The following is a 17,494-nucleotide window of genomic DNA, read 5'->3' on the forward strand; positions in this document are numbered from 1 at the left end:
TTTTTGAAATGATATCACAATTGTTCTGGCAAAGTTTGAGACCATCAGTGTGAAAAAAAAAAGAGAATAAAGAATTGTGGGAGGGCCTGAAAGCCCCTCACCCTGTCAGAAACCATCCTTTCAGATGAAGCCGTGATCAGAGCCACTGATCAGCAGCTTCATTTCTGTGCACCTCGCCAGGTGTTTTCACTTCATCGTTTTATAGTTTAAAGAGTTCATGTGGAGGGCAGGCTGTAATGCTGATCCATGTGATCCAGGTAAACAGATGTACAAAGGGAGATTTACCTGAGGACAGCATTCAGGTACACATGTAGTGCAGAAGTTTGAAATAAAACCTGTTCATCAAGCTCAAGGTAGAAAACACAGTTCACTAAAATCATTATGTAGTTTTATTTTCATTATCTCTTCAATAAATTACAAACGTTTAAATAAAAACTAGAAAGTAGCAATTCAGTTTGCACTAAACAGCTTAAAATATGTATGTGTACATCAAACTTTACTAAAAGAAAGACTGTTAATGATCTGGAAACAGAGGGAGGAAATGAAGCTAGCCTCTTCTATCATGGAGACGCTCGTAAACAAGCACCTAAACACAGTTCTCAGTGTTAGCTTGCATGGGTTTCCCTTAACTCCTCTGGAGGAAGGTGGCTGTAATCGGCTGCTCATGAGTGGGGAGGAGCACTCCCTGTCTTTGGAGATGTCTCAGGATGTCGAGGATAGAGTCCAGCTCCAAACGGAAGGCCTCCAGCTCTCTGCTCTTATCCTGAGCCAGACGCTGCCAGCGCTCAACCTCTGACTGCAGATCAGCTCCAGACGTCTGCAACGTCCCCCCGATGACCTGCAGAGGCAGAGAGCTCCGGAGCTTACTGACACAAGATTACACCTTTATGCAGCTATGTTCTGCATTTGTCTGCACAACATGTAGCATGACCTCCCACAAAGAAAGTTGGAAGTCTTGAGGTGTTCAGTTCAGAGACATACATGGGTTAAGAACTCATTTCCACTCCTGTGTACGCAGGTGGGACAGCGAGGTGGTCTAATTATGTGGCGGGGTCCAGCTGTAAATGAGCTCGGATCAGATGAGCATTATAATGTGCTGAGTTTCTGGGAGCAAATAAAAAAAACTAGAGAAACACGTTACAGCGGGCCTGACCTACAGATGCAAATGTCCCAGTGACCAGGTTTGATCAGCCAGCTGAAGGGACCTGAAGCCACTCAACACAACGCTGTACTGCACCTGGGTTAGGGTTAGGGTTAGGCCAGCACCTGGGCTTAGGGTTAGGGTTAGGCCAGCACCTGGGTTAGGGTTAGAGTTAGGCCAGCCCCTGGGTTAGGGTTAGAGTTAGGCCAGCCCCAGGGTTAGGGTTAGAGTTAGGCCAGCCCCTGGGTTAGGGTTAGAGTTAGGCCAGCCCCAGGGTTAGGGTTAGAGTTAGGCCAGCCCCAGGGTTAGGGTTAGAGTTAGGCCAGCCCCAGGGTTAGGGTTAGAGTTAGGCCAGCCCCAGGGTTAGAGTTAGGCCAGCCCCAGGGTTAGGGTTAGGGCAGCCCCTGGGTAAGGGTTAGAGTTAGGCCAGCCCCTGGGTTAGGGTTAGAGTTAGGCCAGCCCCTGGGTTAGGGTAAGAGTTAGGCCAGCCCCAGGGTAAGAGTTAGGGCAGCCCCAGGGTTAGGGTAAGAGTTAGGCCAGCACCTGGGGTTAGGCCAGCCTCTGGGTTAGGGTTAGAGTTAGGCCAGCACCTGGGGTTAGGCCAGCACCTGGGGTTAGGCCAGCACCTGGGGTTAGGCCAGCCTCTGGGTTAGGGTTAGGCCAGCACCTGGGTTAGGGTTAGGCCAGCACCTGGGTTAGGGTTAGAGTTAGGCCAGCCCCTGGGTTAGGGTTAGAGTTAGGCCAGCCCCAGGGTTAGGGTTAGAGTTAGGCCAGCCCCAGGGTTAGGGCAGGCCCTGGGTTAGGGTTAGGGTTAGGCCAGCCCCTGGGCTAGGGTTAGGGTTAGAGTTAGGCCAGCCCTTGGGTTAGGCTTAGGCCAGCCCCTGTAAACTCTTAACTGGTACCAGAACCAGAGTTACACTAATCTAGCATCCCTGAGGGGGTGACCCATTAAAAAAAACCAAACAGTGATTTTGAAATGCTTCAGTTTGTTTTTAAAGCACGAGTTGGGCTGCGACTTGAATACATTTGTTTGACTTTACTTTTTTCTCCAGCATTAAAGTAGTTATTCATTGACATTGAACTGATTGAAATACTTTTCTACCTATTTGGTACATTTTTCATGATACATGTTTACCTGGAGTGTGTCAGTGTGGTTCCTGAGCTACCGGGGGGGTATCTTGATTTGCTTTATGAGACAGATTTGTTTTACAACCTCACAATGATGGAAGTGGCTTATCCTCCCCTAAAAAATCCTCTTTATCCAGAAATACTGACTGAATCTGGTCTTCAGTATCAGACACATATATTCAGGCTGTATGAGAGCCTGTGGAAGTCTGATGCTTTGCAAAGATTAGAAACTTTGGCCTTACAATCGTCAGAACAACTTCATTCTTCGTAAAAACAAGAAAATCTGAACACTGGGGAAAGTTTAGCTTGTACAGCTAAACATGCTCAGATCTCCACAGTGCTGGTGATATTTCATCTTTCATTGTATTAGGTATGCTGACAGCCACAGATGGCTTTAAAAAGTTAATCTGGAACGGTCAGATCATCTTTGGACCTGTGCTTCAGAAATCCAGTTTCAGCAGTCCAATGCAGTCAATGCAGAAGGTGTCCATGATAATCACAGTGTTTCACCTCAGCATGGGGAGGACTACCTACTCTTCTACCCAAGTCCTGTCAGCACCACATACGTAATGTGTCTAACTAACTTGGAATGCTAATGCAATGCTGGATTCTTTCACAATGCACCTTATTTCAGCTGTGAGTTCTTCTCATGACCACACAAAGTAGACTTTAAATATACTACAGTCAGCTTAGTGTTTGGAATGATTCCATTCGACCTTGTTGAGGCATTGCTGCAGGTGTAGGAATAAACCGTCCTCATCTCATTCTGTGGGAAATGTGAGCTGCATCACAGAAATCTTTTCAGTTGTACAGTGGAAACCGCTTATAGTGGTCACGGATATAGTAATCAACCGCTTATATAGATCAAAAGGCTTGGGACGGAATCATTTCTATACAAATGCTGTTTAAATAATTTGTTTATAGTGATCAAGAAATCCGCTTATAATGTTCATTTTTGGCCATTTTATGAATGTAAAATGTGCAAAAATAATTTTAAAACTACGTGTAGAATTTTTATTTTTTACTCCCTTGATTCCTTTCTGCCCTATGCTTCTGCCCTATGCTTCTGCCCTATGCTTCTGCCCTATGCTTCTGCCCTATGCTTCTGCCCTATGCTTCTGCCTCGCTAGCTAACGTAACGAGCTGACACCGGGCAGCAAGCGCGCGAATCATGGCTGGAAAAAGGAAGTCATGGAGGAGCATGTGTCCGAGGATGGGTGCTGGAGAGCGGATTGAATGCGCGTGTGACCGCTGGAAGCTCCAGGCTGGTTCTTGTAAGATGGGAGGCCGGTGTTCATTCGATTTCTCCTACTTGTCGAGAATTGCTACTTTGTGGTTTTGCGCATGCGCCGAGCCGATTTTCTAAGTTTCGTTTTCACGCCAAGTAGCACAAATCGACAGAACACCGGCACGGAGGAGCATAGATCCGAGCAGGGGTGCTGAAAGGCGGATTGAATTCAAACTTTATTTTCTGACTTGTAAGAAAAAAAATGCACCGGCGGCACAGCAGAGAATAAGTAACGTACTGTATTTGAGTTAGCCTACAGTATGTCTGCGCACTGCGCAGTACTGTAATTACACTTGCATGATAATAAAATTCAGTAAATGCTGAAGCTATCCGTTTCATTTAATTTTTCTCATTGAAAAACAATACAAATGGCATTTAGATGATATTCTGCTTAAAAAAATAAGTGAAATACCTGTACTGTAATACAAATTCGGTTTTAGTAATCAACCGCTTATAGTGTTCAAATTGGCTCTGGACCAACGTGATCACTATAAGCGGTTTCCACTGTAATAGTTTACACAGAGACAGGAGTATCAGTCACAGACTTTCAGCTCTGCAGCATCATCCATGCGGTCCGGTCCCTACCTGCTGCAGCTCCCTCTCTCTGTGCTGGTGTCTCAGCTCCATGTTCAGGACCTTCCTCTCCAGGCTACACAGGAGTTTGACCTCTGGGCTCTGAGCCTCTTTAGCTTCCTTCAGCTCCTGCAGCAGCCGTGTTAGCTATGCACAAGAATCCACTCAATGTTAAATCGGGAGGAAATTAAGCAGACTGAAAGACAATGAGAAAAAAAAACGGCACATGGAGCCGTGGGGACATGCTGTTGTGAATAAATCCAACTCATCGGATGTGTTTGCCCACCTTTATCAACCTCTGGTTTCATCTCAAATACACATTTTGCCTTGAGCTTCTCCAACACATCCCCCACGCATGTAAAAACACCTTGAAATCTGCCATTCAGTTGGCATCTTTGATAGCCCGTAGAAATAGTTTTACATTGAAAATCCCCTGAACCACCCAAAGTGTCTGTCTGGCTCACTGAATTAATGTTTTTCTTGAAATTAGAGAAAATTAAATACTTTTCTAGAGGCTCAACAAGACAATTTCCCAAGATGTGGGACCCTCTAATTGAGTACTTTAAAAATCTAAAGACCCTTCCATAAGCCTATGGAGCCCTGAGATATATATTTGATCTTGCCTAATTACTGACAAGTACTTGAATATGTAATGCCCCCATTGTCTGTCATTATTATTATTTTTATTATTATTATTGTTTATTTATTTTTCTCATCGCTGTATGGCAAAACAACATTTAGTGGCCAGAATCATAGGGCTTCGTAAAAAGGATAGAACTATGCTGGGGCAAAAATCCTACAGCTCGAAAAATCACCGTCGGTAAGCAGAATTCATTGGCCCCATACATCCAAACTCAACCTGTACCACGCAAAGATAAAACAAAAAACAAAAAACAAAATCCAGAAACAGCTTTTCTGGTTCAAAGTATGAGATTCCTTTAGGAAATCAGAAACACTCTCAGTTACTATTCTGCCTGCCACTGTGAACATTAGGTTCAGTATGGTTGTGAAACTGCATTCAGCAAGGAATGGAACTGGCCTGCAGCTGTGGAACAGGAAGGCTGCTCACCTGCGTCTGCACAGCATCTTCTCTGCTTCTGGACATTTCAAGTGCTTCTCTGCATCCATGCAGCTCTTTAAGTTGTTCTTGCAAATGTTTCATGGCTATCTGCAGGAAGACATCCAGGTTAAAGCAAAGCATCAGTTGACACGCGGTTGGTGGGTAATTAAGTCCATTCCTCCTGCATACCTCCTGAGTGTTAAGCCTGTTGGTCAGTTCTGCAACCTTTGAGGAGGAGTGCTGCAGGGCATGGCTGGCCCGCAGGTGGTCCAGCCCCCTGAGGTGCTCTGCCTTCATGGAGGACAGCTGCTTGGCAGCCTGCTCCTTCAGCCTGACAGGTCACATGACAGCCTGTTATCTCCTTGGTGTTGTGCAGAAGGTGTTTAAGAGAGCCACATACCTGCACAGCTCCTCCTTTGCCTGTGCGGCGGCAGCCTCCGCCTGCTCCTTCTGCAGCTGCAGCAGCTCCACACGCTGCCTCAGAGCCTCGCTCTCCTGCAGCACCTCTGAGATGTGGTTCCCTGTGTGACAGACGGACACCGTGCTACCGCTCTTATGTACAACAGACAATATAATCCTAGGCTGTGATCGAAACCGCCTACTACGTACTTGAAAACGGCATACTGATCGATCAGACAGTATGCAGAGCGTTTACACACAGTGCACTTCACTCCTGCCCGAGCCGAAATCAGCCGGCCTGAAAAGCTGATTTCGTTTAAGCTATAAACTCTGTAAATATATAACTTTAGCAACATTTAAAACATTTTCAGGCGAGAAAGTAGTCATTTAGACCCCCAAGGTGTTGAAAATCTGACAAAATACCGGCTATTTACAATTTTGTTCCCACGAATTCGGCGCTAAAGCTAGCCGCAGTGAGCAACGCACTTCCGGTTTCGCCGTTTTGACTGCTCTCGTCCCGTTAACGGAATTTGACCGTTCAAATGGCGATGGGCGACGTCACGTTACGTTGCATCTTGGGTAGTTTGAGTGTGACAAGTAACCTCATGATGAATACTCAACATTTCGGCGAATCTAGTATGCATCTAGTGTACATCCGGGAACTTAAAAAAGTATGACTAGTAGGAATAGTAGGAGAAGTAGGCGGTTTCGAACACAGTCCTAGAATTGGGACACGGTTGTGCCACATTAAAGGGGAACTCCGGGGCATTTGAAGCGCATTTCCATTGCTAGAGGTTGTCAAATACTGACAGTAGGACACAGAGAGGTGCATATCTGCGCTCCCTGTGTGGAGATAGCGCTGTTTGCGCAGCATGTCATGCGAGGCTAATACGTGGTGGCTAAGGGGCAAGCGCTAACCCTTCCACGTAAAACAACAACTTGCACACTGCAGAAACGTCACACCACTTTATAACCCATCCGACAATAAAGTCACAAGCCTTACCATCAAAACCATATTTCTAGAATTTAGCATTTAATTTAGCATTCAATATAGCATTTCTAGAATGCGCTGCTGAGGGTGGCAGCATGTTGGAGTAGCTCTGTACCTCACATTGAGATTTTTCTTTTTTTCTAAATTTCATTCCTGTTATTTCTTGGAAGAAATTGCATTTTTTGGACAACTGTTCCTTCCTGCCTTGCTGGATTAATTTTTCCCACTACTTTTGTATATTTTACTCTTTTGTCATGATGCATAACCTACAAGAAAGGACAGAGCAGACTGTACTTCTTGAGGAAGCTAAGGTCCTTCAAGGTTTGCAACAAGATGTTGCAGATCTTCTACAAGTCTGTTGTTGAGAGCGTCATTTCCTCTTGCGTCATCTGTTGGGGCAGCAGCATCAGAACCAGGGACCTAAAAAGACTCAACAACCTGATAAGGAAGGCTGGTTCTGTTCTGGGGACGACTGTGGAACCTCTGGAGACAATAATGCAAAGAAGGATTTTGCAGAAAATCAAGAGAATTATGGACAACCCTGAACATCCTCTCCATGAGACTGTTATCGGAAAACAGAGTCTCTTCAGTCAAAGGCTTCTTCAGTTTGGATGCAAAACGGACCGCTACAGGAAATCATTCCTGCCCACAGCCATCAGCATCTATAATAACTCCTTGATTAATTGAGCTACATCAACATTTAATTTCCCTCTGGGATAAATAAAGTATTTTTGAATTGAATTGAATTGAATATGCATGGTTCTCACATTACTGGCATGGGGACGTTACAAAACAACTTTAGAAACAGCATGTAACTCACCGGCTGGTTGTACGCTCGCGCATGTGAAAGCCCAAAAGAGTCGATGGACGATAATCCCATATACAAAACAATTATCTTCTCTAGAAAAACTGCGTTCAAGTATTTAAAACATTACAACAAACATTACAACATTGAGCGCTCAACTTTGGGCTCGCATTGTTCCGAGTTTCCCTGTAAATGAGCGCACCAAAGGGACGACACCCTGGTCACCCCCCAGGGTCCCAAAGAGGAACGAGCTGCTGCACGTGTGTCAGTGACGGAGCCATGATTTCAATTCAGGAAACAAAAGACCATCAGAGCGTTTTTCCTAAAAACAAACAATGTAAGTCGGCTGTCCTACGCCTGTGGACTTTCCCACACGTATGTTATGTTGGGAACATGTTGGTATTCCAGACAGCTTCATAATGTGTGGCTGCTGTTAATCGGATCGCCATGTGTTTAACAATGTTCATCGTTGTTTATCCATGATTTCAAATAATTCTACAATGGCTTTTTAGTGCAAACTATTGGCCCACCGGGGATTACAAAAGTGACTACTTGAGCGCCAGTTAGTGCCCAAATTACTCAAAAAGAACTCATTGAGTTGAAATCATTTGTTGACGGCTTGGTTCCCCCCTGTTCAAAAATCCCATCTGTGGGGCGGGCGGTGGCGTAGTGGGATGAGCAGGCGCCCCATGTACAGAGGCTACAGTCCTCGCTGCAGCTGGCCCCGGTTCCAGTTCCGCATCAGACGACCCTGTGCTGCGTGTCGTTCCCCCTCTCTCTGCCCCCTGCTTCCTGTCTCTCTAAACTGTCCTATCTAATAAAGGCATAAACCCCCCCCCCCCCCCCAAAAAAAAACAAAAATAAAAAACCCATCTGCGTTCAGATCAGTCATAGTTCAGTCATTAAGAGGCAGGCCGTTTCTTTTTGGAATCCCCTTCAGTGTTTCCCACACATAGGCTGTGTTCGAAACCGCCTACTACGTACTTGAAAACGGCATACTGATCGATCAGACAGTATGCAGAGCGTTTACACACAGTGCACTTCACTCCTGCCCGAGCCGAAATCTGCCTGCCTGAAAAGCTGATTTCGCTTAAGCTATAAACTCTGTAAATATATAACTTTAGCAACATTTGAAACATTTTCAGGCGAGAAAGTAGTCATTTAGACCCCCAAGGTGTTGAAAATCTGACAAAATACCGGCTATTTTCAATTTTGTTCCCACGAATTCGGCGCCACTAAAGCTAGCCGCAGTGAGCAACGCACTTCCGGTTATGCCGTTTGGACTGCTCTCGCCGTTAACGGAATTTGACCGTTCAAATGGCGATGGGCGACGTCACGTTACGTTGCATGTTGGGTAGTTTGAGTGTGACAAGTAACCTCATGATGAATACTCAACATTTCGGCGAATCTAGTATGCATCTAGTGTACATCCGGGAACTTAAAAAAGTAGGACTAGTAGGAATAGTAGGAGAAGTAGGCGGTTTCGAACACAGCCAGTGACTAATTCGTGGCGGTGCGCCACAGATTAAACACCGGCCGCCACATATTGCGTTTCGTTATTATTTTTTTTTTTTAACGCTATTTAAAAAAATACTCGTATTCGTTAAGCTGCATTTCCTTTCCCTGCTCTACCTTCGTCTCTCTGTCCCTCACGTCTCTCACATAGCCTACACTCACACACACAGCCCCTCCCCTCCGTGCTTCCCTGGAAGCGTGGAAGCTTGCTAGCTTAGATTAGCTCTATAGCTCTGGCCCAACCGAAAGAAGACTGCTGGCGAAATTCACGAAAGGTTGGTATCACGTGCAACTTTATAAAATCACACATTAAAAAGTCCTATAAAAATATTTTATATTTTTAATACAATGTTGTCCCGTCCCGACCCATAGCAAACAAGCGATTACGCCTTCTTTTTAAAGTTAACTAGTCGCAAGTTTGCCGTAAAAAAAAAAAAAAAAAATTTTGGGTTTGTCGAGGTCTAAACACTAGCAGCTGTGAATCAAATGAAGTAGTTTTTTTAAACTCTTGCACTGAATGTTTGCTGCTTCAATCCAGATGAGTATTGAAAAATATTTTCCGCAATTGAAAGAGAGACGTGCGTGTTGAGGATGAGGAGCAGCCTGAACCGGAGGTATCAGTCTGAAACAGCTGAACAGTCCCACCAGTGTAATTAATGTTATTAATTTGTTTACAATGAAGATGTGAAAATCTGCAGATAAGCCGCACCTGTGTTACCCACCGTGACACAGGTGTCACACATCCTTACGTCCCCCATAATTTTCCTTGATGGAGAAATTATCCAGGTTCTTAACTCCCAATGTGACATATAGCCTATGTCACATTACAGAAGGAATTATTTTGAAGAATTTTTTACCCCCCCCCCCCCCAGCCCACCACCACCACCACACATTGCCTTCACATCTGTGGGAAACACTGCCCTTTCCCGTGAAGAAAAGCAACAACCACCACCAACTATATTTACACTCACTTTCTTTGTGGGGGGGTATATATGATTTACTCATAAGGGAGATAATCACACAGCACTCGTCACACTGATGGTGCAGAATTCCACTTTTTTTTCTTGTCATCGGTGTGGCCAGATGTTTTATTCTCTCTCTAGGCAGATCCTATCGTTGGCTCTTGTGCTAGCTTCGCTCGTATAATTAAGCCAACTAATCAGATTAAAACAGATAATCACCCACCCATCAATTTTTCATATCTGCTTCATCCTACTCAGGATTGCAGGTGGGGCTGGAGCCCATCACTGGTTTAGAGTCAGAGTACACCCTGGACAGGTCGCCAAAAATGTAATCATTTTCAATAGTTCAATCATAAGAAATTTAGTAATTGCCGACAATGATTGACGAGTCTTTAGACTTTTTCTGGAAGGACGAGAGAAACAACAAGCTGCTTCAGAACTTGGACAGTGAATATTCTGATGGTAGAAAGTGACAACAATCAATTGTGGTAGGATGAAAGACCTTCAGTGTCATTGGAGTGTAAAGACGGAGTTACAGTTGACGCGTCGCTCACGGCGCAGCCGACCCGTGACGTCAAAATGGCATTTCAGGCCTGGCGCTTGCTTTAAAAAACAGCGCAGCGCGTTGTCGTGCACCAGTCGATTTTTGTAACTTGGCTGCTTCGAGAACGACAAACCGGATGGACCAATGTGAGACCAGGCTCACCCCTGGCTGGGGTTATTGCTCAATGTGAACAAGCCGGCTGAAGGGGATGGATTTCAGTTTTTGGTCCGAGCCAGGTTTCTTCTTCCTCATGCTCCCCCCCCCCCCCATTCTAGAATGCGCTGCTGAGGGTGGCAGCACGTTGGAGTAGCTCTGTACCTCACATTGAGATTTTTCTTTTTTCTAAATTCCATTCCTGTTATTTTTTGGAAGAAATTGCATTTTTTTGGACAACTGTTTCTTCCTGCCTTGGATGCTGTGCAGCTGGATTGATTTTTCCCAATACTTTTTTATATTTTACTCTTTTATTATGATGCATAACCATAGCAACAAGGTGGTTTACAACAGGGAGCAGCTGATTAACATTGGAAAAGCAGAAATAATTCGACAACTGAAGCCAGAAATCCCACTGGAATTGAAAAGGAGGCATTGTGGATGCAGAGCAAAGAGGAGAGAAAGAAAGAAGAAGTTCAAACCATCTCTGCCATCCGTCATCATGGGCAATGTAAGATCGTTAGCTAACAAGTTGGATGAACTTCTAGCCTTGACAAGGACTCAGCAAGAATATCGGGAATGTAGCATTTTGTGTTTTACTGAGACATGGCTGCAGGATCATATCCCCGACTCCAGCGTCTCTCTGCCGGGCTTCCTGACTGTACGAGCAGATCGAGATTTAAAGAGTAGCAGGAAAAGGAAAGGGGGTGGATTGGCAGTGCTTGTCAACAACAGATGGTGTCACCCAGGACATGTTACTGTGAAGAGTCGTCTCTGCAGTCCTGACATTGAACTATTGGCAGTAAGTTTTCGTCCATATTATTTGCCAAGAGAGTTCACCAGTGTTGTTTTGGTGGCTGTTTACATTCCACCCTCAGCTGTTGCCGACACTGCATGTGATGTCATCAGTTCCATTGTTGCTAAGATACAGACAAAACACCCCAATTCTTTTGTGGCAATATCTGGTGATTTTAATCATGCCTCACTCTCTGCTACACTGCCAACTTTTCAACAGTTTGTCAGCTGCTCTACCAGAGAAAACAAGACATTGGATTTTTTTTACACAAATGTCAAGGATTCATACATTTCCAAATCAAGACCTCCCCTGGGTAAATCAGATCACAACCTTGTTTTTCTCTGTTCAGCATATAAACCCCTTGTCCAGAGACTACCTGTCACAAAAAGGACTGTTAGAAAATGGACACAGGAAGCTGAAGAAGCCTTACAGGGTTGTTTTGATGCAACCGATTGGATTTCTCTTTGTAAGCCACATGGAGAGGACATTAATGCCATGACTGAGTGTGTGACTGACTATATAAACTTCTGTGTGGACAACACCATCCCCACCAGAACAGTGAGATGTTTCCCTAATAACAAACCCTGGATCACCAGTGAGCTAAAGGAACTATTGAACAAGAAAAAAAGAGCCTTTAGGGAGCGAGACAGGGAGTTACTGAGGAGTATACAGAAGCAGCTCAAAGTCAAGATCAGAGAGAGCAAGGAGGTGTATAGAAAGAAGCTTGAGAGTAAACTGCAGAGGAACAATATCAGAGATGTGTGGTCAGGAATGAAGAAGATCACAGGCCTCAAACAGAGGGAGGATCGGATGGATGGAAGTCTGGACAGAGCAAATGAGCTGAACACATTCTTCAACAGGTTCAGTTCAGGAACAAGCTCACCATCCTCCCCTCCTGTTCCCAGCCAAAGAGACATCCCACCCTCCTCTGACCCACAGCTTTCCTGTAACATCTCCACCTCCACCTCAGTCATGGATTCTTCTGCTTCCACTAGTTTGTCTTCAACCCAATCAGGAGATGCTGCTGTCCCCTTTGCCTCCCCCTCCCACTTTTCTTTTTCTAGAAGTCAGGTGAAGAGGCAGTTGGAGAGACTGAACCGGAACAAGGCTGCAGGTCCAGATGGTGTCAGCCCACGAGTCCTGAAGGCCTGTGCAGAGCAGCTCTGTGGGATTCTGCAACACCTTTTCAACCTTAGCTTGACCCAAGAGAAGGTACCACTGTTGTGGAAGACATCCTGTCTGGTTCCGGTACCAAAGAAAACTCACCCTTCAGACATCAATGACTACAGACCTGTTGCCCTGACATCCCACATCATGAAGGTCCTGGAGAGACTCCTGTTGACCCACCTGTGTAAGCAAACCAGCACATATCAGGACCCCCTGCAGTTTGCTTATCGCCATGGAGTTGGAGTTGAAGACGCTATCATACACCTGCTTCAACAAACCCACTGTCATCTGGACAAAGCAGGCAGCACTGTGAGGATCATGTTCTTTGATTTCTCCAGTGCATTTAACACAATTCAGCCTGATCTCCTTTGTCTGAAACTCCAGAAGACTCAGGTGGAGGCCTCAACAATCACCTGGATTAATGACTACCTGACAAACAGACCACAGTTTGTCAGACTGAAGAATTGTGTGTCTAACCAGGTGATCAGCAGCACAGGAGCACCACAGGGGACTGTACTCTCACCATCCCTTTTCACTCTGTACACTTCAGACTTCCAGTACAAGTCAGACTCCTGTCATCTACAGAAATATTCAGATGACTCTGCAGTTGTCGGGTGTATAAGAGATGGACAAGAAGCTGAGTACAGAGAGCTGGTGGACCGCTTTGTGGCATGGTGTGGGAACAATCATCTCATCTTGAATGTTAACAAAACAAAGGAGATGATTGTAGATTTCAGGAGAAACAGGGTCAGATCAAACCTTGTTTCCATCATGGGAGAAGAAGTGGAGGTGGTTGAGGAATATAAATACCTTGGTGTTCATGTGGACAACAGACTGGACTGGAGACACAACAGTGAAGCAATCTACAAGAAAGGACAGAGCAGACTGTACTTCTTGAGGAAGCTAAGGTCCTTCAAGGTTTGCAACAAGATGTTGCAGATATTCTACAAGTCTGTTGTTGAGAGCGTCATTTCCTCTTGCGTCATCTGTTGGGGCAGCAGCATCAGAACCAGGGACCTAAAAAGACTCAACAACCTGATAAGGAAGGCTGGTTCTGTTCTGGGGACGACTGTGGAACCTCTGGAGACAATAATGCAAAGAAGGATTTTACATAAAATCAAGAGAATTATGGACAACCCTGAACATCCTCTCCATGAGACTGTTATCAGAAAACAGAGTCTCTTCAGTCAAAGGCTTCTTCAGTTTGGATGCAAAACGGACCGCTACAGGAAATCATTCCTGCCCACAGCCATCAGCATCTATAATAACTCCTTAATTTAATTGAGTTACATCAACATTTAATTTCCCTCTGGGATAAATAAAGTATTTTTGAATTGAATTTGAATTTGAATTTCCTTCCAGGTCAGTGCGCCCCTAAAGAGCAGCCATTGTAAGTGCTTGGTGTTTTTCTGCATTCCCTGCCCTGTCAAACTGAGCCCCTCGGACTTCCTCACATTCCCCTCATGGATGACATCACTGCTGTGTACATCTATGGAAAAGGGCCTAAGAATAGCCTCGTTATCATCATTATTTAAAGTGATGTTAATAGTTTATATCATCATAACTTAACTTTTTTAAATTTTGTGAAACATTTTATGAATATCAACATATTACTTTTTTATTTTGAACTATATTGTGTGACATTCGGGTGAAGTGTTTTACATTTTCATTTTTTTTAGCAACAGTATTGATATGGATGTTGATGAATGTTAAAATGAAAGGTCTGTTTTTATTTTGTTATAAAAAATAAAAAAAAGATTTTTAAAACTTAAAGGAATTCATATGTGGAGTGGAAATTCATGGGGCTTAAAATGATGAATTCTTGTATCTGTGGAATTGTGACAATAGGTGTTAGAAAGCTTGATACTGAGCTGATTACACGACTGCTTTGCATCAGGTGACTCTTAGCTTGTGCATTTTCCCCTACAGAACAGTACTTTAAAGCTGCAGTAGGCAAGTTTTCAAAATTGCGAGTCTAAAGTCGGAAAATTCGAACTGATACAACTTTCAGGTCCCTCCCCCAACCTCTAACAAGCTCCGAATCGCCCCCCAAACCCCTCCCCCTCTGTGGACGAGGTTGTGCACGTGAGTTCACACCAGTGTGAGCGCACACAAGCTGGGGAAGACTCACGCTCAGCAGCGTGTGCACAAGCTGTGATTGACAGGTAGGATTCCTCCACCGTAACTTGATTGGTTAAAAACAGCCGGGAGCGCTCGGTTTTTGTAAGCATGATTACAGGCTTCAGAGGGAGCTACAGAATTCGTTATTTTTCCTAAACAGCCTATTTAATATTCTACTTCCAGAATCCCATGACAGTTCAAGCTAATATGACTAAAAAAAAGTTGCCTACTGCCGCTTTAAGGAGAAAGCTGAGCATGTATGCAGACCTGTGAAGACGGTGGGCTGGTAGGTCTTCTCATACTGAGCAGACGGAAAAGCTTCCTCCTCTGCACGGGCCTCTCCTGCAGTAGCAGAGCCATGCGTTTTGCTCGGGCCCGGGTGTTGTCTGGTCTCAGTAGCGCAGCTTTCTGGTCGGGGGACGGGTACAGACAGCATGTTTCTCCTCTCTTTCTGCAGTTTCTCCACAGTACGACTCAGCTCCTGAATGCTCCGTGTCTTTGTGACCAGCTCTTGGTTGAGCCGCTCTATCCGGGCACCAAATGCTGCCTCTGCTTGGCGCTGATGTCGCCCTGGACTTGGCTGAGCCTGCATAGGAAGAGACTGACCTGAGTCCTCTGCCCGGCAACATGCCTGCTCTGCTCCTCTTTGGCTCGCCTATCCAAGCACGAGGCTTCCATCTATGTGTATTTGTTTTACCAGAGGAAATCCTGCACTGACCTTGTTTTTGAGCTGCTGCTGCTGTAAAGACTCAATCTGCTCACGGAGACATTCCTCTTTCTTCAGGTGGCTTTCTTTGACACGGAGCAGCTCTTCCTCCAGCGCCTGATACTTTGCCAGCCATGACTGTGACTCATCTGTTTCTGTGATCTGCAATTTTTGTTCCAGCTGTTGCTCCAGTTCAGCGATCTGCTGCTCGTAGCGGAGCTACGGAACCCAGAGCACAGAACAGTACAGTTATTCAGTACAGTCCCATTACAGTCCCCCTTTCCCTATTCTCCAGACTCATTTCATTGAGCAACTCTTTGAGCATATTGAGATACATTTAATGTTTAATTGTCTCCGGCTATACTTGATCAATATCATAGATTCTTATCAACCAGACACCAGCAGAAAAAGATGATGTGGGAGTGAGACATTCATCAGTCTGTTCACAGGGAAAACTAAACGTGTCTGGACATGTGTGTCCTTTAAAAAGTGGGAAAGAGCGCCTATTTTCTCTGATAATCCAAGAAGCATCTGTTATAACCAACATGAACGAACGGTAGAAGTAGACCAGAGAGACGTCTCTGACCAAGCAAGGCCTTAATAAGAGTGTAGTCTCAAAAGTTCATTTACATTCATCGACTACGTATATTGATGACATCCAGTTTCAATCAGGTGCAGGGAACACAATGTGAGTTTGCACACTGAATACTGTGTTCAGAACGTAATCTTTTTTTTTTTTAAGTCATCGGGTCCTTACCAGGTCTTCAAATGAGATAAATCCAACCTCTGATGAACAACAACACATGACATATTAAGTGAACCCCTGATCCAGCAGCTGGTAGCAGCAGTGAGTGAGAAACTAAGTGAACCCCTGATCCAGCAGCTGGTAGCAGCAGTGAGTGAGAAACTAAGTGAACCCCTGATCCCGCAGCTGGTAGCAGCAATGAGGGAGAAACTAAGTGAACCCCTGATCCAGCAGCTGGTAGCAGCAGTGAGTGAGAAACTAAGTGAACCCCTGATCCAGCAGCCGGTAGCAGCAGTGAGTGAGAAACTAAGTGAACCCCTGATCCAGCAGCTGGTAGCAGCAGTGAGTGAGAAACTAAGTGAACCCCTGATCCAGCCGCTGGTAGCAGCAGTGAGAAACTAAGTGAACCCCTGATCCAGCAGCTGGTAGCAGCAGTGAGTGAGAAACTAAGTGAACCCCTGATCCAGCAGCTGGTAGCAGCAGTGAGTGAGAAACTAAGTGAACCCCTGATCCCGCAGCTGGTAGCAGCAGTGAGGGAGAAACTAAGTGAACCCCTGATCCAGCAGCTGGTAGCAGCAGTGAGTGAGAAACTAAGTGAACCCCTGATCCAGCAGCCGGTAGCAGCAGTGAGTGAGAAACTAAGTGAACCCCTGATCCAGCAGCTGGTAGCAGCAGTGAGTGAGAAACTAAGTGAACCCCTGATCCAGCCGCTGGTAGCAGCAGTGAGAAACTAAGTGAACCCCTGATCCAGCAGCTGGTAGCAGCAGTGAGAAACTAAGTGAACCCCTGATCCCGCAGCTGGTAGCAGCAGTGAGTGAGAAACTAAGTGAACCCCTGATCCCGCAGCTGGTAGCAGCAGTGAGTGAGAAACTAAGTGAACCCCTGATCCCGCAGCTGGTAGCAGCAGTGAGTGAGAAACTAAGTGAACCCTGATCCAGCAGCTGGTAGCAGCAGTGAGGGAGAAACTAAGTGAACCCCTGATCCAGCAGCTGGTAGCAGCAGTGAGTGGGAAACTAAGTGAACCCCTGCTCCAGCAGCTGGTAGCAGCAGTGAGTTGGAAACTAAGTGAACCCCTGACCCAGCAGCTGTGTGTGAGAAACTAAGTGAACCCCTGCTCCAGCAGCTGGTAGCAGCAGTGAGTGGGAAACTAAGTGAACCCCTGATCCAGCAGCTGGTAGCAGCAGTGAGGGAGAAACTAAGTGAACCCCTGATCCAGCAGCTGGTAGCAGCAGTGAGGGAGAAACTAAGTGAACCCCTGATCCAGCAGCTGGTAGCAGCAGTGAGTGAGAAACTAAGTGAACCCCTGATCCAGCAGCTGGTAGCAGCAGTGAGGGAGAAACTAAGTGAACCCCTGATCCAGCAGCTGGTAGCAGCAGTGAGGGAGAAACTAAGTGAACCCC

The 17,494-nt window shown here is 45.5% G+C and overlaps 1 protein-coding gene across 2 annotated transcripts in view; it reads right to left on the reverse strand.

Annotated features, from left to right (window-relative positions):
• Positions 1–376: 376 nt before the first annotated feature.
• cep162 (centrosomal protein 162) overlaps positions 377–17,494 on the reverse strand; it is a 57,817-nt gene continuing 40,699 nt past the window's right edge. For both annotated transcript variants that reach the window (XM_075464660.1, XM_075464661.1), the window contains 7 exons: positions 15,362–15,568; positions 14,911–15,229; positions 5,591–5,711; positions 5,380–5,521; positions 5,200–5,298; positions 4,143–4,277; positions 377–838 (listed from right to left, as the gene is read on the reverse strand). In XM_075464660.1, the coding sequence (XP_075320775.1) occupies positions 626–838; positions 4,143–4,277; positions 5,200–5,298; positions 5,380–5,521; positions 5,591–5,711; positions 14,911–15,229; positions 15,362–15,568 (1,236 nt within the window). In that variant the 3' untranslated portion in view covers positions 377–625. The remainder of the gene's footprint in view (positions 839–4,142; positions 4,278–5,199; positions 5,299–5,379; positions 5,522–5,590; positions 5,712–14,910; positions 15,230–15,361; positions 15,569–17,494) is intronic.

The sequence above is a fragment of the Odontesthes bonariensis genome, chromosome 5 (assembly GCF_027942865.1).
Source record: "Odontesthes bonariensis isolate fOdoBon6 chromosome 5, fOdoBon6.hap1, whole genome shotgun sequence".
Taxonomy (NCBI): domain Eukaryota; kingdom Metazoa; phylum Chordata; class Actinopteri; order Atheriniformes; family Atherinopsidae; genus Odontesthes; species Odontesthes bonariensis.